This window comes from Simochromis diagramma, unplaced genomic scaffold (genome assembly GCF_900408965.1).
Source record: "Simochromis diagramma unplaced genomic scaffold, fSimDia1.1 OVJJ01000802.1, whole genome shotgun sequence".
Lineage (NCBI taxonomy): Eukaryota > Metazoa > Chordata > Actinopteri > Cichliformes > Cichlidae > Simochromis > Simochromis diagramma.
This window is the reverse complement of record NW_024387492.1, coordinates 17,771,928-17,795,974: the sequence shown is the minus strand read 5'-3', so window position 1 is coordinate 17,795,974 and position 24,047 is coordinate 17,771,928. Positions and strand designations below refer to the sequence as shown.

The 24,047-nt window shown below is 37.2% G+C and overlaps 1 protein-coding gene across 2 annotated transcripts in view; it reads left to right on the top strand.

Moving 5' to 3' along the window:
• The window catches only part of scara5 (scavenger receptor class A, member 5 (putative)), a 112,509-nt gene extending 88,462 nt beyond the window's left edge, over positions 1 to 24,047 (top strand). For both annotated transcript variants that reach the window (XM_040017331.1, XM_040017330.1), the window contains 2 exons: positions 3,414 to 3,602; positions 18,707 to 24,047. In XM_040017331.1, the coding sequence (XP_039873265.1) occupies positions 3,414 to 3,602; positions 18,707 to 18,840 (323 nt within the window). In that variant the 3' untranslated portion in view covers positions 18,841 to 24,047. The remainder of the gene's footprint in view (positions 1 to 3,413; positions 3,603 to 18,706) is intronic.

Below are 24,047 nucleotides of genomic sequence, written 5' to 3'. Positions count from 1 at the left end.
AAAACAAACTTGTGAAAGGCTGAAAAGCTGTCTACATGAGTCATAAAAACAAAATGATATAGACCAAAGCATACAAGTAACAGATGTTATCTGTTATCCTATTCAAAGTGTTTGAATATTTAACTTAGTACTGAGTTCCGTGAACAGGACACACACTAGGCTAAATTGTTAGCATGTTTGTTTGGATGATTCAAACAAACTAGTGAAAGTCAGATTAATCACGTTTCTCAAAGTTTAGTCTCAGAGCTGCCTTTTGACATTTGTGTATTCAATTTTGTTTTTGGGTTCAAAAAGACAACCCCTAACTCCTAGGCTCTTACATACTTCAAATCCTCTGAACACAGCTCTTATTATTGTACAAAATATGAGCACATCTTAATGACCAGTTTTAGCTGAAAGGATACTATTACCAGTAGATTAACAATGAGTGTGATTACAAATGATTAGGTGAGCATTTTTGAGGGAAGTGGTTAATGTGCAGTCAGGTCTTGTTTTTGTTTGAAAGCATGTCCAACTCTTGCCGTTTCAGAGGCTGCAGTGTTATTCACTGAATGTTATTCATGCATTGCCTAAATTGTACCAATTTTTTTGTAACCCAAAGCACACACATGACGTTGTTCAACTGAGTTCAGCTGTCCAGCTCTCCATAGACTGAGATATAAATCCCTGTGAAGCTTTGTTGTATGGCTCAGATTAGTCTACATGTGGTACCTCCGGAGCGTTTCCTTTCCTTTATCTTCTCCCCAGTCTCTCATTTTCTCCATGGGGATTCTCAAGCTCTTCGAAAGAAACTAATAAAGAGCTGAAACAGATGAACATTAGTGATACTCTATCACCCCATAGAGTATAGTAAGAGAAGGATGTAAGAAGATCGTTTTCCATGTCTCGGGTTTTTTCATGCATGCATGCAAAGCTAAAAATGATGCAGCATTTAAGACTTGAGTTACTTAACATGTCGACCTTGCTTCATTAACATGCAGTTATTAAAGGAAATGACACATTCCACAAATGTCATTGGCTGTTCTTGGTATCAGGACACTCTCATACTGTCAAGTGAGCTGGAAAAGTTCCTGTAAATTGTGGATGATGTTGTATTATATCATATAGTAAGAAAAGATCTACTTTCCATTAGCATGTGATTTAAGTTTTCCTTTCCAAAATAGGCATAGAAATGTAATATTTAGCAGACTGCATGCTGGGTGTCATTGCTTCAGATTTTGGCTGAGAAGAGCTTTAGGATATATAGTAAACTGGCTGTTTAGAGAAGTACTAAACAGTCACAAGGGCTATTAATCAGTGTGATCATTTTTATATGCATGGCAATAGCAAAAATTATATTGTGTTATTGTTTGATGAGTGAACATAACTGTTTCAAGTAATTCAAATGCTTGACCCTAGCTGAAAACGAAACATGTGGTGCTCTACTCTTAACAGTTTGTGGGGTAGAGTTGCCTGAAAAAACCTCCTGCAGTACAAAAGTGCAACAGAAGGTTGAAATAATATTTAATTTCTGGTTTGAATTTGCTGGTTCTCAGGAGAGAATATCATACAGTGCAGCAGTTATGACAATATAATAATACAGCAGATATTAAATTATGATGGGCTAGTGAGTGCAAAATACTTGACTGTAATGAGAGTTAAATGGTACACAGTTAAAATGTATGATGGTCTGATGAGACTAATATCCTGTCTATATAATGTGTCTGGCTTTACTCTGCGGCACTTTGTCTTAACAGTGATGAGCAGTCCAGAAAAGTGTAGCTGCGAGTTTGTGTTTACCTTTTCTTCTTATTTCCTCTCTGCCCTCTGAAAGGTGATAAATCAAATCAATCACATGAGAACAGCTGCTGCATACTTTGAGGAATACCAGATGAACTGCAGAGCCATGAAGCTTCTGCTAAAACAAACACACTCATTTACACACACACTTGTTCTGTAAGCTCTTACATGCAAGTTTGTGGACATGGCACCCCTGAGCAAGGCCTTCCAACCCTAAATCCATGAAAATGGGGCATCTCTAGTACTTTTATTTACATGCATTCCTAGAGGTTTACAAATTTAAAAACTAACCAGCTTCCTTCAAAAAAGGATGATCCTAAAATTCCGCCCTGTGATAGCTTACACTCCAGGGCCCTGTGACCTTATTTCAACCTTTAGATTTTTATTGTATTACAGGAGCCAAAATACTCTGTCAAACCAGAACAACAACAATAATACAGAGATGGTTGTTGTGTCCACCTATGTGAGGAATCTTTTACAGAGACTGTGTATAAAAGAATGTCATAAAGTGTAGTCGCAGTGTTAGGTTACGTTTTGAAGCTTTAACATGAATGTTTTGCATAATTCTCTGTTAGTTTTTTTGGGGGATCCAGAAGTTACCATGTTTGGACCAGAGCATTTCTGTATCCATTGACCTTATGGGTGCAAGCATATCTGCTAAGTAGTGTAAAGTAAGGACTAATAAAATGCTAAAAGTTTTTGCATCAAAACCGAAGTACAAACATGATCGACATTTGACAGATAAACAAATTAAAATACTTCAAAAGCAACAAATATCAGAAACAAAGTGGAGCCATCTCAATCAGTAACTTAAAGCTCCCAGTGTTGCCTTAATCCTCAGTCAAATTTACCACACCCCTACCTTTTACCACACCCCTACCTTTACAGTTTTTTTAACAATGTTATAAAAATGTTTTGACTATGCAAAACTCTTAGCCTGTTAGCAATCTACTTTAATTCATCCCTTTGTCTCCTTTTTTACTTCTCATCTTTGATGTCCACTTACAGTTTCTATCTCTCCTTTTATTTAATCACTCACTTTCCCTCCTTTCCTCAGTATTTTTAAGCAGCTGGTAGTCTTTAGTGCTCAAATAAGCTAAACTGGATAAATGCTTGCAGATGCATACTGTGAAGTTCCAAAGTAGGAAGTTATGAATTTCAAAACCCTTCAATGGATTCGCTTCACATCCGTGAGATTGTTGCCATATTATAGGCTTTACAATCACAGAAAACAGTATATTCAGAAAGAAACTTACATCAAAATTTTTTAAAGAGGGTTCACAAAAGAACACAAAAAGTTTCCAGGGTATTTTTATTTATTGTTCTTATTTAGTGTTTTTCTGTGGTTTATGGAATTTTTATTTTTCAGCATGTCAAAAAAATCCCATTCATCTCAGTTTGTTTTCATATTGATGTGATTCACAGAGCTTCATTAAACTTATAAACACAATGAATGAGTCCCTCCAAAAATGAGCGAGGGCCTTTATTGTTGTCTTTTTGGCATAAATAACAATGGAATGCTTATAAACACTCTGCAAACACATTAAATAGTTGCAGCAAAATGTAGGAATCCCTCTACCAATGCATTTGTGTATCTGGATAAAAAGCTTCTGTTTTGTGTGTTTGGTTTTCAGTGGAGGAGACCTTGGTACGGTTGGTGAATGGGTCAGGTCCTCACGAAGGCCGTGTGGAAGTTTTCCATGAACATCGCTGGGGAACCGTGTGCGATGATGTCTGGGATAAAAAGGATGGAGATGTAGTCTGCAGGATGCTGGGATACCAAGGAGCAACTGAGGTTCATAAGACTGGACGCTTCGGGCAGGGTGCGTAACACTCTTATTTCATTGGTGTGTTTGGTGCAAACCTTGCTGTCATTCAGTTCATGTAACACTTACGTGCGTTTATTCAACCTCATATTGTGCCAAAGGATGTAATAGGTCGACTTGGTCCACCATGTCAGTGTTGACAGAAACACCAAATAGGTGGCCATATTTTTTGGCTGTGGCTTGTGTAGAAGGTTAGGCCATGCATTAATTAGTAAAACAGTATGCCAGTTGAAACTAAAATTTCCAATTTTACATCTTCCAGTCTTATATGTATTTATGACATTATGACACCAAAATGTGAAAGATATGTTCCAGAATAATCTGTAAAAGCAGGCTCAGACCACCCCTGGTAAAAACTTTGAATCTATTCATAAACTTCCAAGTGATCCTTTAAATGAAAACAACAACAACAAGGATATAACCTCCTTCGCAGAGGTAACATAAACAAGATCCTCTTCCTTTTAGCCTTGAATTTCCCAGGAGATTTTGTATTCAGATCAGTATAGTAGGCCTTATAGAAAACCAAACAGAACTGCAAAGGATTTATTAATTTGTACTCACTACATTGCTCAATCAGCATTTACTGTATAATGATTTAAAAGGAGCAGTTTACTGTTGCATGTTGACCATCCTTTACATCAATGGTGTGATGTGACAAGACGCACTGGTGGGCCTTGAGAAAAGCCAAGATTTGCTTTGGCCATATGCTATTATTGCAATCAATGAATTCATTCATTTAATGCAGCTACACTTGCAAGGTGGGAATTATGAGACTGCAACTCATCAAAGGCCCCTTTTGACAGAAATAGGGTTAACAAAGGAGGAAACACATTACTTTCTTACATGTATGAGTCAAAGAGTCAGGAAAAGGTGGCTAATGCTATAATGGTGCCAAGCCAGCTGAGGAGGTCTTGAAAACCAAACATCCCTTTGGAGAGAAACTTGGTTCATTTCAAAATAGTGTTTGGATCTGAACCAGAGGCAGCAAAACTGCTGGACCGAGTTTAAGTCCTTTAAGAAGATGGGGGTGAGATATGTGTTAGTGCATTCACCGTCAAATACAAATAAAAAAAAGAATTGAGAATGATTTGAATCCAGGTGGGGTTTTTATATCAGATTAAATCAAATCATAACGTTGACACAGTATCCTGCAGTGGACCAGCGAACACATTCAAAATCTTAAGGCAACAGAATAAACTGGAAATGTGGCTTTATTTAAATAGATGGAAAATCAAAAATTAAAATATAAGTCAATAGAGGAATCCAATAATTCAGGCAGAGAAGACACAAGAACCAAAAACAGACACTGTGACGATGACTCAGGGGAAGACACTGCTATATACACACAAGAAAGCATTTAGGGGAAGTGAACACTGCTGCTGTGCTATTGCTGCAGCAATGAGGCTGAACAGCATTGCCAAAATCAACACTTCCTTTCAGAGGACTTAGACTTAGGGGTAGCAGGATCTGGCAAGCAGGTGGCTGTCATTGTAGCAGGTGGGTGACTAGCAGGTTGCACAAATGCACACTCTTATGCCAGTCTTATTTTAAACTGGTGGAAAAACTCTATATAGAATGAGGAAGACATCGTATACACACAAGAGGGCAATTAAAAGAACTGAACCCAAGGGGGCAAATGAGGCACAGGTAAACAGAATCTAGGTAACTAGACAAGGTAAAAAAAAAAAAAAAACTATATACAAACCACAAAAGACAAAGAAGTACCAAAATGAAGCAGGACATAACATAAATGAAGACTTAATGAGAAGCAAAGAGACACTGAGGGTGGCCATACTAAACTGAGTCACAGAGAAGTACATACAAATCAATAATTAAGATGTAAAGAGAACCCACATTACACATGTAACCAGAACTTAAAAACTAAAGTCCTAAATGATAACCAAAAATACAAAACTCAATGAACCATAAACTTTGCAAAAGTCAAAACATTGGCTCAGAGACTCAGAACCATGACACTATTAACCACTGGAATTTTAGTATAAGGGCATCACATTGTTGTTGTTTTTTTCTTGTCTTTTCATCACAGCTTTATTGTTGTCATGTGGTAAAGCAGTGCTCATGTTTCAGGAAATGTTAGAATTTCCACAAAATGCATGTTTGGTTTCAGCTCTTCTGCCAAAGTGTCTTTAATGGGTTTTGGTTTGCCACCACCAGCATGTAAGTGTGAGTGAGTGCTGAGGTGAATTAGAAGCACATTATAAACCATTTTGTGTCAAAACACCCATATATCAATGGGCCAAAACCTTGTGGCATTATGTTTGTTGGTTACTTGCATGCTACTGCCAAAACAGCTTAGATTTACCAAGGCATGGACTCAGCAAGACCTCTGAAGGCAAACTGTGGGATCTGGCACCAAGTCAGGCTGTTCCCATTTGAACCAGTTGACTAAGTGAATAAACCTTTCACTTGTTGAGTCTGATGTAATAGCAATGTAATCGTCTTTTCTGAGTTTTTAAGCTCATTCTTTATAGGTCAGCGCTCATGATCTGCAATGAGGAACATGGCAATCATTATTTTTATCTACAATACATATCCATGGTGAAACTTAATGATGGAAGTCGCTCTGATTTTTACTAACTCTGCTTTTTGGATTTGAGTGGCACAACAGTACCCTAAAATGCTGCAGGGATTAATATTAAACTTTTATGGTGAAAGTCGTGCTAGCCAGATGTCGTCAAGAAAGACTCTCAGGGGTCATATCCATCTGTTTCTTTCCCCGTTTTATTTCATTCAGCAGTCAGCCTGACATCATTCAGAGCCTCTGTCCAGGCTGAGTTGTTACCAATAGGTCTGGAAAATTGAGGGAAATTATGCTTTTGTTCCAGGGGACAACCTCAAGAAAACAGCACAGGCTAACATCATGGCTGGATTCAATTTTAAACTATCTGGAATTCAAATACATTTTCAGATGACTCACTAACCTTTCTGATTCCGTTTTAGCCTTTGTCTTACTCATAGCATCTGTGAAAGGACAGAACAAAATAAAATGACTTGATGAGAAAGCCACTCATTTGCCTCCTGACTCCCAAAATGACATACAGTATGTGAGTGTTTGCAGAAACGACAGGTGAGTTTTTCCAGTTCTACACAAAATCAGGCACAACTGTAAAAAATACATTCAATTAGCAGTCCAAAGACAAGTCAGGTTACCTTTCATGCTTCATCCCTGCTCCAATAAACAGACCAGTAGTTTTCAGTTACAATTTTCCATCTTTGATTTTAAACAAATTTGAACTGGAGACTTTCTGTGTAATCTCTAAATACCCTGCTTAAACTCTGTACACCCTTTTAACCTCCCAGCTTTCTGTTTTAACGTTTGTCCAAACTAAAAATAACCAAACTTTTTCATTAATTTCGGACATTACAAACCCTGAATTTCTTTAAGAAATACAAAACTGCCCTGAGCCCGCTGTTTTTCAGTCTGCTCACACATGACTGTACCGCCAGACTCAGCACTAACCACATTGTGAAGTTCGCAGACGACACAACTGTGGTTGGTCTCATCACTGACAACGATGAGTCCACTTATAGATTGGACGTGGAGCAGCTTGAAGTGTGGTGTAGATCCCATAATTTCACCATCAATGTGGACAAAACAAAAGAGATGGTGGTCGATTTCAGGAAGTCTGGCAGAGATCACCACACAGACCTCACCATAGATGGATCTGCTGTGGAAAGGCTCAGCAGTGTTAAGTTCCTGGGTGTACACCTAGCTGATGACCTGTCCTTCTCCATTAATACCACAGCAGTTATCAAAAAAGCACAAAAGCGAAACTTGAAACACTTTTTTTCAAACTTGTAAAACAAACTATGGACATTTCTCAACTCCTCAGCTCATTCAGTACGTACTCTAAACATATTCAAAGAAACATCATATTGATTGCTAATAATAACACACAGGAGTGTTTCTGCTTAGAAAACAGTAATAAAGTTTATATTAAAGTTTATATTATGTATGATGGCTCAGAGAAACCTGAACTCCAGCCAGGAAACTGGGGTTTGTGTCATCATAATTGCAGTAAAAATAAACCCGTCCACAGCAGTGTGAAAAAGTCTTGAGCAACTCCTCATTTCATTATGTTTTGTTTATAAGGAGGCAGACTACTTTTTCAGGCTATCTGAAGGTCTTTTAAAGTTTTTCTTTTGGCACTGGCTGCTTTTTCACTTATTTTTACTTCAATCCTTGTACCGGACCATTTTCAGAAAAAGAAAGGGTTTTTTCGTTTTGTTATCCACTGACCTTTGAGTAATTCAAAAAAAAAAAAAAATAGGCATCTAACTCAAGGGATGAACCAGTGTTTTTTCTACACGTAACGGATACCTTTGAAAAGAACCAGTTTAATATTTTGTCTTTAGGCACTTATTACCAGCCTTATAAAAAAAGAAACATATAAATTTGTTCCAATTTCTTTCTTTCAATCAATGAAAAATACCAAAGATAACGCAGTTTGGTAGATATCAACACCAACATCATGAATCCCCTTTTAGCCAAAAAGCCAAAAAGATGCAAACCGCTGATGAGCAAGATCTGAAAGTCATGTTCTTAAGAAACAGGAGAAAATCCAGCAAAGGCCTGACACATGAACTGAAAGATGTATCTGCACCTTCAGTTGATCCATCTACTGTTCACTGAAGCCTCATCAGAAATGGTCTTCATGAAAGGGTTGCTGTCATGAAGCCACTCTTTAGGAAAGGAAACAGGGAGAAAAGGTTGTGAAGAAGTCTTATGGTACAACAAAGAGTGCCTACACTAGGGCTGTTCGATATAACGATATATATCGGACGACGATATAAAAACGTCTATCGTTTCATTTTACGCTATCTTTTGTTTCGTGATGTCGCAAAATAAACTGTTTACGGCAATATTTTTTCATCGTTTAATTTCTTAAAGTTCTCTCTTTCTCTTATATTTAATATAACCACACTACGAACAGACAAGTGACTGCTTTTATGCGTTGTCGTTAGCAACAACGACAGTAAAACCATCGCGTGGCTCCACCGTCCGCTTGTTTATTTTCCACATAAACCTTTCACAATAAAGCTCGAGATCCTGTTGAGACTTTTCAAAATAAACTGAATCACGTGAAAGAGTATGCAGAGTGTTTGTGGATGAGAAGTAAAAAAAAAGCGCCGTTAGGTGCTAAAAAATAAACCTTAGACTCAAACGTTAGAACAGGCTTTTCCCCGGGGCACGCCGTGTAATAAATACTTACAAAGAAAAGGACTGCCGTTACAACTTATGTCTAAAAATGTATCGTTTCATGCATCAGTTGAAATACTTGACTCCAGGTACAAGACGCCCGGCTGGAAACACTTCACGCAAGTCGACCTGCCCGAGATTCATAGACTTTACAGAAAATGTTACATTTTTGTGATTTACATCGTTGCCGGGACGATAGATGTCTTATATCGAGATATGAGACTTTGGTCATATCGCATAGCCCTAGCCTACACCCATCTGTAATATACTTTGGGGGCTCTGTCATGGTGTAAGGCTTCATCACAGCCAGTGGTGTCAATATTGATGGAATTATGAGTGCAGAAAAGTATTCTCAGATCCGGATCCACCATGCAATACCAACTGGGAAGCTTGAAAAGTGGACTGGAAGTGGATTAATTTTTCAGCATGACAGTCACCCTCAACACAATGCAGAAAGAGCACGCCTGGATTTAAATAAATAAATAAAAGACAAAATGGAGCACTACTTGACAGAGAATTAAACAAAATGCAGCCAACATCTATAGAAGCTTTGAATGTCCTTCAAGAAGCCTGGAGAACTATTCCTGAGGACTACTTAAAGAAATTAGAGAGTGAAATAAGAGAGTTCAGGCTGTGTTGAAGAATAAAGGTGGCCATATTAAGTTTCAAGCTTGTTAGAATTGTACAACTCTGAAACATGTTTAAACATAAACAATGTACCTTTGCTATTTACATAGCAAAATATAAAGAAATGAGAAGTGTATAAAATGTTTGCAGAGTACTGTAGTAGATTATAAAAAGATTATAAAACTTATAAAAAAAAAGATTTTAAAAAGATTAAGGGTGTTGACTTCAACTTTAACCAAAAGTAAGTCACCAGTTTTTACTTGCACTTCTTCATACAGCTGCATTATGCATTATGCAAACTTATGAAAACAGTTTGCACAAATGACCTATCAGGTCACGTTCTAGATATGGGAGAGGTGGGGTGCAGGATTGTAAATAAGTACTGGCTTGTATCTGGCTCCAGCTTTAACAAGTGGAGCCAGAGTACAGTACTCTGTACTCTGTCAGGTACACTAATGGGAAAATTAACCTGGCCTGTTTTTGATTAATTCAGATGAAACCCATGCAAGTAAAAGAGAGAGACTCCTAAATCTATGCAGAAGTGCTCTGATCCAGATTCAAACCTAGAAGCCACTGACTGTGATGCAACAGGGCTACATCAAATATGAATCATAAGCTAAATAATTATTATGGTGTGATGAAAAACATCTGTACAAAAAAACACTGAACTTTCTATTAAACTCTGAAAACAGAATTGAAGGGGGCATAATTGTTTCATTTAAAGCCTTTTTTAATATTTATTTTTAATTTTGAATTAGCTACAAGAAAAAGTGTTTTGTTTTGTTTTTATTCATAGTTAATCTTTATTCATCTTAGACTGGTCCTGTGTACAGTCGCTAAGTTTGAGTCTGAAATTAGATGTTTTAGCTCTTCTCTTTTTAAGTTAACTTTCTTCTGGAAGAATACCCTTTGAGAACAGGAGTCCTGAACAGCAACCAAAAATGATATGTCAAAAAATGGCCATATTTTGAGTGTCTGCTCTTATTGACATCAGTGGCTTCACACTGTAGTTGTTTACACATTTGCCTAGCAAGCAAAGATTCACAATTTGTTTCTGACAATTCAGTTTGTAAAAAGTCTGACAAATTAGACATCCAGAGCTACCTGCTGTGGTCATCTTTAGCTTTGCTTGTAGCTTTGCTCTTACTGACATCATGAAACATTTAGAGATGAAAAATAAATATGAAAACATTTAGAGCACTCTGAAGCCTGAGCTTTTGGGTCACCGAGATTACTTGTACATGTGCTGACCTTATTATTAAGGTCATAAGGTGCTATATTATTAAACTTTGGCCATATTTAATATCCACCACTGTGCATATACATATATGGCAGAAAAATAACATATATTATTGTTATATAGGCTGTGTGGCTAGCAGAATTGGACCGAAAAACAGGACTTGGAAAAACGGGGAAATAAACTAAGATGGTGGTTTAATTAAACACCAGGGAACACAGCTAAATGGAATCAGAGTAACAAGAAGAGGGGACGCAAAATTAAACATAGCACACAACAGACAAGGCACTATCAAAATAAAACAGGAAGTAGCAAACACTGAGACCGGGACTAAGACATGTGGTCTAATTTACTAAAAAGTGCTTGTTGAATAGAAACATCAGAAGTCTCTGTCTGAAACACAGCTATTATCAGTAATTTGGACAAACTACATTCCACAGAAATAAAATTTGGCTTGATTCATTTCTGCAGACAGCAGTGCTGTTTTTTGCCTGATTACACAAAACGTCTACTTTTCCGTCTTCTAAATCCCTCTCTTGGGTGTTTCCCTCAACTCTCACGCAGTGGTTTGGTGATTCAACTCTTGTTTGTGTGAAGTGTCACAAATTTGGCGTAAACGGACAAAACATGGGCGCGCACACAGTGCTGCAAATGTGTGTTGAGATCCAGAGTAAACGGCTTAAAGGCTCATGTCCGTTAAAGTAAACCCTCAGAAGGCTCAACCGCAGAACAGCTGGAGTATCATGTACAACCACAATGGACCAACTACCTCTGAAGCCTCATGTGTTCTTTCCCCTCTACATACCTTATTTCCATCTTGTGCAGGCCTGCATGGAGACACATGTGGTTATGGGGTCCTCCTGCTTTCAGGATGTCAATGCTGCAGCAGTTTATCTTTAGAGCAAGAATGTAGGAGGCATGCAGATTGAATCAGATAGATGTTTGCCCTTATTATCCATTATTATTCAGTAATGAGCCTTTAAATTAAACATTTGACATAAAAGAAATATTTATCATCCTGTGTGGATGTGCACATTAACCTCCTAAGACCTGAACTCTTCCACGGCATGCATTTTTAATTTCTCTTTGATATTTGGGCATATTGGGGCCCGATGAATGTAAAAACAAAGAATTACCAGATTATTTTTTTACCTTATTTTTGTTTTTAAGAAAAATAAGAGGCACATATGAGGATATTCGTTTAAAATTTTGATAGAACAGTGGCAGTATAATGTCCTCGTAAGTGGATATCAGGCCCTTGTAGAGCAAAATTGAGTATTTTGGTCTAAATAACCCAAAATGTGATGTCCACATATGTGGACGCCAGGTCCTAGGAGGTTAAGGTGCAAAGTGTGAGTCGTGGAAGCCTGGCACACATAATACACTCATTTCCAAACAAATATATTTTACAGGCATTTCATTTTTAATTTTTGTGATTTATTTAAAAATTGTCAATGAAGATAGAAGATAGTGGGTTGAAATATCATATTTTATAAATGTGCAACACCAGTTAACCTTTGAGTCTAAGACGCTACCAAGGTGAAAATCTTTCTCCTTGTGTTTTTTTGCCTGAATACAGTCACATTAGAGCACCACTGAAAAATTATGTTGAAGTTGAAATATTTTAACTCAGTGTTTAACTTTGATTTTAACTCTCTGTTTGGATCACCAGGTTCATCTCAGTTCACTTCATTGCAAAAGTTACAACATTGAGATGTTTTTATATATAATTAGTGCTGAGAGATGAGCCATACTAATCAGCAATTCTTTGATTAGAAAAATTAATAGTTTTTTGTACCCTGTATGTAAACTGACTGGCGCAGTGTGTAACAACATTCAGCACAAGCATTTGGATGTTAATCTGGCTGTTGGTGCCAGCAGTGCTATCATTATCCACACTGATCTGGCCCTGTGTGTTTGTTATCCACAGTTCAAAGAGCTACAAGATATGAAATACTATTTAATTACTGAAGAATGTGATTAACTCTTCCAAATGGCTCTTACATACACACATAATATTTGTATAAACAATGTTTAGCCTTTTCCATAGAACTATAAACAGTTTTGAATTTTATTGCTCATACATTAGTCAATTTTTTTCCCTCCTGTCTTATCCTCTGTTTATTAAACTAGTCATCAAGAACATAGCTTCAAGTGAATATTTAAATCTTTCAGAACTGGATAGAAACCAGTTCCCACAACCAGTCAGGGAACTGATTATATATAATACATCTTTCAGGCATAAAACATATACAGTTGTGATTAGACGTTTGAATACACTTACTATTGCCATAAATTTCATGGTAATTTGGGGTTTTTAATGATTTCTTTGACCTGTTCTGATGATTGACCACAACTGGCAGTTTCTCTTTTGTCAACATAAAAAGAATTTGTTTGACAGCACTCAATGGATTGATCAATACCCAGAACAACGGGAAGGTCTAGGGGACAAAGTGAAGATCTAAGAAGGAGAATTGTAGATGTACACAAGCTGGGAGGGTCTCTCGGAGCTATTTCTAAACAACTCCAGATTCCAAGACAATCAGTTCAAACAACTGTACAGCAGCAGAAATACAAGTTATTCAAATGAGTCACTACTTTTCCAAGAAGACTTCAACTCTTCTTTGTTAGGATGTTCAAAAACAACCCAGGACGCACCAAGGCAATGTCAAGCCGGGCATGACCTTAGAACTGCTGCATCACTGTCCACAGTGAAACAAGTTTGGACTGAGAGGGTGTCATTGAAGAAACAAGCCCCTGCTCTAAAATCAACACCTTTAAGCTTAACTGAAATTTGCAGCCGCCCACTTTGAGAAGCCAAATGCCTTCTGGAGAAAGATTTTATGGCCAGAAAAGAAAAAGATCGATGTCACTGCTGGGGCAGCAGTCGTGTGCTGTTGTGAAGGAAGACCCAAGTTGCAGACAACGGTGGTGATGCGAGTGAGTTTATTTACAGTGAGTGACAATAAACAGAAGTGAGGACAAAACTAAGTCAAACTGGGGAAAACTAGGGAACAAACCTGAAATCATACAAACACGGGAAAACGGCACAGAGAATGTAGGGCAGAGAGACACTGAGATACACAGACGAAGCGACGATGAGCACAGGTATACACACACTATAAATACACATGGAAGGGAATGAGGAATGGCCAAAACAGGAGGGAGACACAGCTGATCCTAATTGACATCACGAGACACAGATTTCCAAAGTAAAACAGGAAAATTACACAGACCGCAAACAGAGGAAACACACGGGCAGGAATGACCCAACACTAAACAGGGGGGAGCGCAAAACCTAACTAGGAAAAGCTTAACAGAAAACAACCAGAACACAAGATAATATTCATTAATACAAAAACCCTGAGTCACAGACTCAGGACCATGACAATCGAGGTGTTTGGCTAAATTGACAGGAAGTATGTTTGGATAAGTAAAGGTGAAGCTTTCAAATGTAAGAGCAATGTACCAGCTGTCAAGCATGGTGGTGGTAGCATCATGCTCTGGGGCTGTTTACAGTGATACTGGTACATTGCCGAAAGTGGATAAAATAATTTTAAAAAGGGGATTACCTGCAAATTCTTCAAATTCACCTCAAATCAGCAGCTAAATGGTTGAAACTTGGACACAACTGGGTGTTCCAACAGGACAATGATTCCAGTCATACATGAAAACCAGGCTAACATTAAGTTTCTGGAATGGCCATCCCAAAACCCCACCCTCATGTTGAAAATGTGTGTGCTAGGCTTAAAACTCTGGTCATGCCATAAAACCAACCAATTTAAATTAACTCTACTAATCCTGTTAGGAAGAGTGGTCAACTTGTGGCTTGTTGATGGCTAACAAAAGCATCTGGTCGAGGTGCAGCTAGCAAAATCACATTTAACCAAATATTAGTGGGAGTCTATGTGTATATTTGAGCTTGTATGTATATATTTGACCCTGTGCAAACATCAAAATGAACCTATGTGAATTACAGAAAATCCAAAATAAACTGAAACTTATGTTCTTTTTAAAGCCATATAAGATACTGTTTTTGTTTCCATCCTGAAAAAAGCAATTGTTCAAAGAAATCAATAAAAATATTAAAAGTTAAAAAAGAAGTGCTGTGACCCCTATGACCATGATAAACACAACTGTATGCCCAGATCTCAGTGTCATTTCCATTAGCCTGATATTCCATTGATCCTGTAGTTTATCTTTCTCCTGAAGTCTGGATGTGTTTCTGTGAAAGCCTCCTGCTTCTCAGCACGACTTTAATCAGGCAGCAAAACATAAAAAATGTCAGAGGAAGAGGAAACTGGCAAACGCTTTCTCTGCATGGACCTGTTTCATTTATGCACGGTCCATCTGATAAATCTGTGTCCATGCATCGAAAGTGTTCCAGATGAAAAGTGGGAAACAGGCAGTTTGACAGTGTTGTGAAAACATCGGGTTTGCTGACTGAACTGTTATTTTCATTGATCATATTGAAGGTCATGTAAAACAATATAAAAGCAGAATGTGGTATTATGACAGCGCTTATAAATTCAATTTAAAAGCATAATTTAACAAATACACTGGTCCACAATGGAACACTTAAACCTCATGCTGTCATGTTAGTCCTACTGGCATGAAGATTTTTTTAAAAGAAATCACGTACAGCATATAAAACGAATGCTTCAAAGGCTGTAATGTTTTAAAATGAATGAGCCCCTTTTGTTTTTGATCCTTAGTTTGCTCACTTTGAATATCCTATTCAGCTAAATCATCCTGAGACTTGGCATTATTATTTCAGTATATTTAGCATTATAGATAATTAATGTAGAGTGCAGCTCCCATACTGGTTTGAAGACTGTGACCCACATTTTCCTTTGAGTTGTAACTGAGAGATGACTTTATCACCTAAAATATAGGGCAGGAATCGTACATACATTGGGGTAACAGCAGATATCATCATAACATCATAGTCCTATAAAATCTTCTTGATCTTAACAAGCCTTGAACTACTTGGCAGGTATGAAAAGTGGGATTATTAATGACCAAGTTATATATATATGTTTTGAGCTTTTGTGATAGTTTTAATCATAAACAATAAATTTGTCATGTAACTTCTCCAAAAACCTTTCACAGTTTTGGCCGGGTTAAACGGAAAGTTGCGTGGTCTAATTTATGAAATTATAGCCTTTGAGTTTATTGTAATTTTTCACTTTTAATCACTGCATTGTGATGTTTTCTGTGAAGACTCACAGATGTCCCGGAGTACATGCAGTTTAACAGCCAAACAATCTAAACAGACAGGCAAACCATGGACCAATATGCTGCTTTCAGGGACATTTGGACAGTGTTTACAGCCCAGTTACCCAAATACTGGCTCCATTGTCATGATCTGTGTGGGGATGAACAGCTGGTAGATTTCAGATGCAGGGGCAGTTTGGGGCAACACATCTCCTTTTCTAAACAAGCAAATGTGGCATAAACACCTTTTTGCATGATGAACATCATAAATCCATTTGATCATTATAGAATATCTATCACAGATAAAGGAACCAATGGAGCCATTAAGAAAAAGATCTTCAAAAACATAAAATGACTTTCAGGGTTTAATATGCTGTTCAGTTAAACTGCCCAGAGACTTGTCATTATTATTTCAGTATATTGAACATTATAGATTATTAATGCAGCTCCCATATTGGTGTGACAGGACTGACCCATATTTCTAATTATGTTATGACTTAGTGATGATGTTATCACATTCACTACAGGGCAGCAGTTTACAGTCAGCTTCATATAGTTTTCACACTCTGATTAGTCCATAAGGTCAGAAATAAATTAAGGTAATCACAGTTTTATTATCCTGTTCCCTTAATTTATTCATGCATATTTTAAAATTTAATCTCCAGCTGTCTTCGTCTTGTCACTGTCTTGACCTATTTTCCTGCTGTAAGAAAGAAAGGGAAAGTTGGAAGTGTGAAGGTTGCCTTAAACTTGTTTATTTATTTAACTTTGGCGTTGTGAGCGAGCCGTCCTGAACTTAATTATGTTTCTGTTTTATATGAATTCTGTGCTTGTTTCAGTGCACAGATGCAAAGTAGAGGTGCACATATTTATAACGGAAAATAATTTGAAGATTTATGCCTCTTGTTTTTGGTTCTTATGGTTAAATTGCATCCCCATATAGTCACTTTGTGTGATTCTTGTTTATGTTTTTTTTTTTTTTACAGTCTTGTGTATGTTTGCAGTTATTTTGTAATCTTTGAAATCATTATTTAAATTTATTTGGGGTCACTTTCATCTTCAGTCATCTCCATAGTTGTTAGTGCGAACCCAGCGAGGGTCACCAGTGAGATATTAAGGAGGCTGCTGACTGATTAACAGCTGTTATTTAGAGCAGAGTATCAGTGATGACAGCCATTTCCCCGTCCCTGGATCACGCATTAACAGTGATGATGAGTGAACCATTCAGATGCCTTAAACCTTTTGCCAAATCTTCTCTCAGAAACCTTGGGATGACTTTTGGTTCAATTCTGACCTTGGATGCTCACATTAAATCTCTGGTTCACTCTTGCTTTTATCAAATAGGACTTATTGCAAAGTCCAGGTCCACTGTGTCAATATCTGAATTGTAGATTGCTATTCATGCCTTTAGTTCATCACCTTTGGATTTTTAATTTTTTTTATAAATGTGCTTAAATCTCTTTCAACTTTTTAAAACATTTTATCTGTATGTTTTTAGCATTTTAGTTTTTAAATTTAGCTTGAAAGATGCCCTATAAGTAAATTTTTTAGTTACTTTTAAGTTTAATGCATAATCTGCATCATAGTGCAATCAAATGTTCACTAACCCACACTTGAAGCCGAGAACCTCCAATCGTCTACAATTGTTGCAAAACTAAAGCATTTGGGACTTCCTGAAAGCTCCAGCGATTCCAGTTTTGCAAACAGGAACCAAAGATTATAATGTAAAACAATACTGCCAAATGGTCTGCTTACCAGCTGGAAATGTCTATTTTATTACCGGATACAAACGATCTCATCCACAGTTCTGCAAGGAAGCAGTGTCAGTACTTTGTATTCGTGTCTTGTGAAACACAAACTTCTTTGGATAGGATGATTTGAGTGATTCTTTGGAGATGAGAAGAATTTGATTAATCCCACCTGTCTCTGAAACTTTTGACTTTCTAAACTTTCTAGAATTTGAAGCACAAACAGATACACAAAGCTGATTTGCAGCACTCACAAACTTCAGCTGCTGATTTAAACTCAGAAGCACAATTTGTTCAGAATTTGTTTCTACTCTTTGGCTCCACTTCTAACATGTGCACATAGACAACAGGGAAAGTGGTGCATAAAAGAAACAATCGGAGGTGCTCTGTTGGTATTTGAGTCCAGATGTTATTTTTCCTTCTTCCAAATATATGATTACGTTCAATCATAAAACCCATTAAATTCCAGGACATGTTTCATGTTTTGACCATTTTTTTATCTTAAGTTTCTTCAAATCTATCATTTTAATTCTTCTTACAGCAGTATGAGGAAAACAGAACGGCTTTATAAAAGCAGGTCAGGAAAAAAAGACAACAGGAGAGAAGAAAACCGCAGAGACACTAGGGTCTGTGTAGTTCAGAAATTATTAATCAAGCATAGCATTAGTTCAGGCAGTTCATGAAGTTAAGCTCAGTTGCAGTCCCAGCAGATCAGCTCATCTCAGTGCCAGCCTACATTAGGTGATGGTTTGGCTCATAAAATTCTACATATCCATTTGTGAAGTCTTATTTAGAGCACCGTATTTGAGTTGCTTTACATTGCCCATAGTTGCTTTGCTTTGCAAACCGCCTCTGCCACAGTTCCTCCTTTTCATGTAGCGTCTGCATTAATTAATTTAATCTCTGATGTCACTGATGTTCTGTTCTGTGCTGGGGGTTTTGTGGGGCTCTGCCCTTCAATTTCACCTCAGATAAAAACATCAGTCTCCTTTCTGGATAATTTTTGAAAACATGTCTTTTTTTGTAATGCTTCCTCTTCTTTTCTGTGCAGGTACTGGTCTGATCTGGATGGATGATGTTGCATGTGCAGGGACAGAAGACAATATTCACCAGTGTAAGTTTTCCGGTTGGGGCAAAACCAACTGTGGCCACGTCGAGGACGCTGGTGTGACCTGCACCGTCTGAACTTTCAGGATCCCAACACTGCTGCAGCTGCCAAGTATCACCCAAACGCTGCCTTAAACTTCAAGTGCTGAAAGCCCTGCCGTGTGCAGCAAGAGTGTCATATTAGTAGTATGCTGCCTACTTACCTATAAAAAAAAGTGCCAACTCACCTGATGCATGAACTTAACCTGCAGCTTGGTTACAAGTTCATGACTAAACATATCTATATGAGCCACGGGATTGAATCACAGTGCAGCTTTTGCCAACATAAAAGTTATGTTTTCATTAACTCTACAGTATGAGCTGAAGGATGATCACATGACAGGATGCTTCATGAGGCTGAACTAAAGGGCAAAGGTCAGCATTAACAGGAATGGAGGCTCACCACAGACCAGGTTTGCTGCTTTGACATCCACAAGAGGATTGTCGGATCTGACAACTTCATCTACATTTCCACTTACTAAAGCGCTGAAAAGGCATGCAATGGAACTGACAGGACAGTCTCTGGAGAACTGGTTTTCATATGCAGGCAGCTGCTCTTCACAGTATTATTTAGCAATGGCTTTTGCTCAGTATACCACAGTGTTGCCTTATTACACGTTACAGCAATGCCCAAGTAGGTAACTGTTTGGTGGTTTGCAAACCAGGCGATGCCACAAAATCAAACTAATTGAACTTTTTCGTTATTTTTTTTTTCTTTTATTTGAATGCAAACTAAAGTACTGTTTATATTCACCATTTCTCAACAAAGCATGCTTTTCTTTCAAATCTGTTTATACCATTCCATTTGTAAAACAGCTGCAAAACGAAATTTTGAATTATTCTAAATGAAGTTTTGTTTACAGCATCCTGTAGATACCCCTCTTTCTGCACTTAGGGTCCAGTAAACGGTCAGAAGTGCTCGTCACATAGTCAAAAAGTCTCTCCACTTTCACGCTTTTCCAGTGTATAGTTATTGAGGTGGAGTTTAAGGCTTAAACTTTTTTATATTTCTGTCACTTTTTATAGTCCTTAGTGATTAAAGCTCCATCAGGTACTAATAGTGATTTTTTTTTTTAAATCTTGAGCAATCTATCAAATCTGCATTCTGGCAAAGATTTTTAGCTGATTCTTTGAGCTTAAGTATTCTTTTTAGCATCAGCATCATTTCCAGTTGCATGGTGGTAGCTATTTTTATCCAAAAAGCCCAACAAATGTTAAACCTAACAACAAAGAGTAAAACATAAATCAAATAAAACATTTCACAGCTACAAAGTCTTAAAATATTTCCTTCAGGAATACCAAAAAAAAAGCTAAAATCAACACACAATTTGGATGCTGTACATTTACTCATCAGCTGAATGTTGCTCAGTAGTCGTTTATGTAGCAAACAAATAAGCAATTTTGAAAGGCAATAATATACAAGCAGGGTCTGTTTTTGAAATGCACAAAGTGCCAAAAAATATGTTTGTTTCTTTCATGTGTGCATCCTTTAAACTGCAAATCACCAACCTGTGCTTACCGTGGGCTTCTATATTTATGCAAAAAATTATAATAATGTCATTAAATAACAAGTTCTGGAAAGAGTTAACAGTCACCCCTGTTGACAGATGAAGTGATGATGAAGAAGAACAGATGAGTATAAACAGATGGATGCATGGAGGCCTGCCCTGTATGATTTATAACTGTGGGTCTGTCAGTGTTTACTGCCAAAAAATTGGCTTGTTTCAGCAATAACATGCATACACACAACCTCACTCACATCAAAACATCAGACCAACCACAATGGACCTTTCTCCCACATTTTACCTCACTCTCAGTGGAATTTCAGCTTCACGGCTGCTTTCAAATCCAAAAACTTTGTACCTCCCAGGTTTCCTCGTCATTGCTTCGGAGCCAGCAGAAGACATGGAGCGGCAAGCTGGAAAAGAATACATGCAGAAACCTGAACACACCCATGTTTTATATTTGAAGTTTGGAAAGTTTTTTTATCCACCTTAAAAATCTGGCAATCTCACAAACCTCAAAAGACTGAAGTTAAATTCTCTCCGGCCTTAAAATCTGTGAGCTGTCTTAGATTTGTCCCACTTACTTTTTATGAAAATCAATCTGCAAACTTGGTGTCTGGATCCAAGAGAGCAGAGGAAAAAATATTTTGGAGATGAACTTGACTTTGTTCTGCTGCGGCCAAAAATGGTTTTCTCTGCCCCATGTCTAAGTGCCTTGGTGTTTGTCGAGGTTTTTGCTTTAAACCGCAATCCTGCCACAGCAAAAAAGAAATGACGAACAAAAAGAGGGAGTCTGGGGAAAGAGAAAATGAGGTGATAAACCAGATTCAGCAAACTGATGTAAGTGAGAATGGTTGATGTGTTTTCTATTACATTTTTCTGCAAGTATTGACAAGGTGACTCAGGACTCGTGCATAATCAGGTTATATCAGTGTCCTTTGGCTAGCTGATCACATTAAATCATCACATGTGACATCTGCATTACATTACATACCTCCATCGTGTCTGCATAATAGTGAAAGGCAATGAAAACTCTGGGCTGCTGGGCTTTTTTTTTTTTCATTATCACTTTAATATATGCAACAAGGATTAAACGTCTGTATTGTTGCTCATTCTATTTAATGATATAAAACATATTAGAGGTCAAATAGTTTGTCAGCTAATCAGTACATTAACAAAAACTCTTCACATTATCTTCTTAAACTTTCTGTGTGACAGGATTTTGTATTTTTTAAATATTTTATAGAAGAAACAACAACAAAATAATCATTAGATATTGTTTCAACAATACAGTGTTCAGACCAAAGTTTTGCCTTTTGTATCTTTCACAAATACAGTTACAACCAATAACTGACATCTTCTTTTGTTGTTGTTGTTTTTCTACATTAAAGCAAAGGTAAATCTTTCAGCTGCAGGTGTGTACAAGCAGCAGTAAGTTTGTACTGCACACAAGCGTTTACTGCCAAGCATGATGGGGGTTTTTTACCTGTTCTTAAAATATTTGAAATATTGTATTTGCATCACTTTGCATCTTTGACTTTCTATTTACTCTGCATAAAATCAAAATTTGCATAAATTTAATCTGGAAAGTAGACCATTAGATTGCATATAAAAGTGAGCATTGTGACCAGTGTCATTACTGTTTTGGTCTTTTTGAAACTAGTCATGAAAAGCATGGGAGGATCTGTCTGAGAAACTCAATGCTGAATAAAGAAGCCAGCCAACCAAAGGCAGGCCCTGCTTTACTATTTTATTCTCAATGAAACTACAATTTAGAAATTAAAGATTGTGCTATATTTAAAAAATGCCTGGTAAAAAGTGTTCACTGAGGTTAAAGATCTGCAAATAGGCTTGTAGGCTTATATTTCACTCCCTGCTGGCCATTAAAAAGAATGCAGGTTTAAGACTTTCACTTTTTCAGGCTATGTCACTGAATCCAGTTTTTGATTGCAGCCCTAAGCCACACCCACACAAACACTGCCTGCATCGATATCATATAATGGAGATTTTTTTTTTTTTGTAGAAATCTCCATAAATAGTTGTGCGTTAAAGAGTAAACCCCTGGCTGAATTTTACAGCAGATTATTTCATTCTCATTCAAATTCTTCTTAGACAGGCAGAAGGATATGTGGAAATTCTTTTTGGAGCACAGAAAGCGATAAAGCAAAATGTGACTGTGTGGCGGCCAGGCCTCTGAGTTTCTCTCATTTATCTTCTACAGGCATCAGATTCAGCACTTTGGCTGCAGAGTTATTACTTCCTTTGTAAAACAACAGCCAGAAATAACACCCTCGACTCCTTCCATATTTTTTCTATCTGTTTGTTTGTCATCTCCTTTTAAAAAAACGATATGCAAGTTAACCATAAAAACAAGCAAAAGCAGGTTGAATTTTTTTTTTGTAAATCATTTTGTACTGGCATTAGTTTTTTAGAAAATAAAGGGCGGTTTTTAGCATACTACAGTATTTATACATGTTTTGTTATTTGTAATTTTAATATGTTTCTTTAATTAAAGTTACAGTATATCATAACATCCAAGTGGCAGTTTCTTCAGCTTTTGTTTCCAGCTCAAATTTTGTGCCATTTCATTTCCAACTTAACAAACAGGAAGTAAAGGGACAAAAAATTGCGATTTTTTTTTTTTAAAACTCGGTGAATGTAAGACTGAATTGGGAAAAAAAGCATGTTGATTTGTTCAGATCATATTCTCTGTATTTTTCATCAGACTTAATTTCTTTGGACATTTCTAAATAAAAAGAGCTGCAGATTGGTGACAAAATAAATACAAAAAAACACTGAACCCCATATAGTGAAAGGATCTGATTGTTCTATTATGCATTAGGGGCCATTGTGCTGCTTTTTCTTTGGTTCAAAAAGCTTGAAAATCACAAATGTAGGTATGTTGTGAGAGGAAGGCAGGACGCCCAGACATGCCAGAGAAAACTTGGATGAGTGGCAAAGGTGAAAGGAGACCCACGCTTTCTTTGTACCCGAAAAACTGAACATACTGTTGAACAACAGCATCATATACTTTAGTTCAAGGGAATCAAACCGTGGGTGTTTATATAAGTCCTACAAATGATGAGAGTATTTGAGAGCACTTTTTAAAAACAGGTTGAGGCCTTCCAAAAACAGTAACTGTAGAGAAAAGCTTAAATTTACCTCAGATGAATCTAATCTGCTGGTGAATACATTGCAGGCTAATCATATACTATTACCTTATGGGTACAATTTATCAGGCAGAAAATGTAAACCAGTGTCTTCTACTGTGGGCTTTCTTTTCTTGGTTCTGTTTATTTTGACTCAGTTCAAGGTAACTGGCTGAGCTGCAGTGTGTTAGACATCAGCAGAGCAAAACTGTTGTGCTGTGATTAACTGGCTAGTTAGCGACTCCTCTGATCTCAGATAATAGTTTGAGTACAAAAACACCCTCATGTCATTACTCAGAAATACCCTTGGAAGTGACCACATACTGCAACCATCTTGTAATGTTTTCTCATTTTCATTCAATTACATTTAACAGCAAAAAAAAAAACTGTCCTTGTGGATTGTAATGTCTTGGCTGTGTTCTGTGTATCTTTTATAACACTGTGCTGCTCGTAACAGATAGAAGAGCTTAGGAATTAAAAAAAGGATTTCACCTGAAAACTCACAGAGCTTTTTACTTTGTGTACTGTTTATATGTGCCACTAAAATGCTGCATATGTACTGCTGAAATAATAAAATGTAGATTTGTTTAAA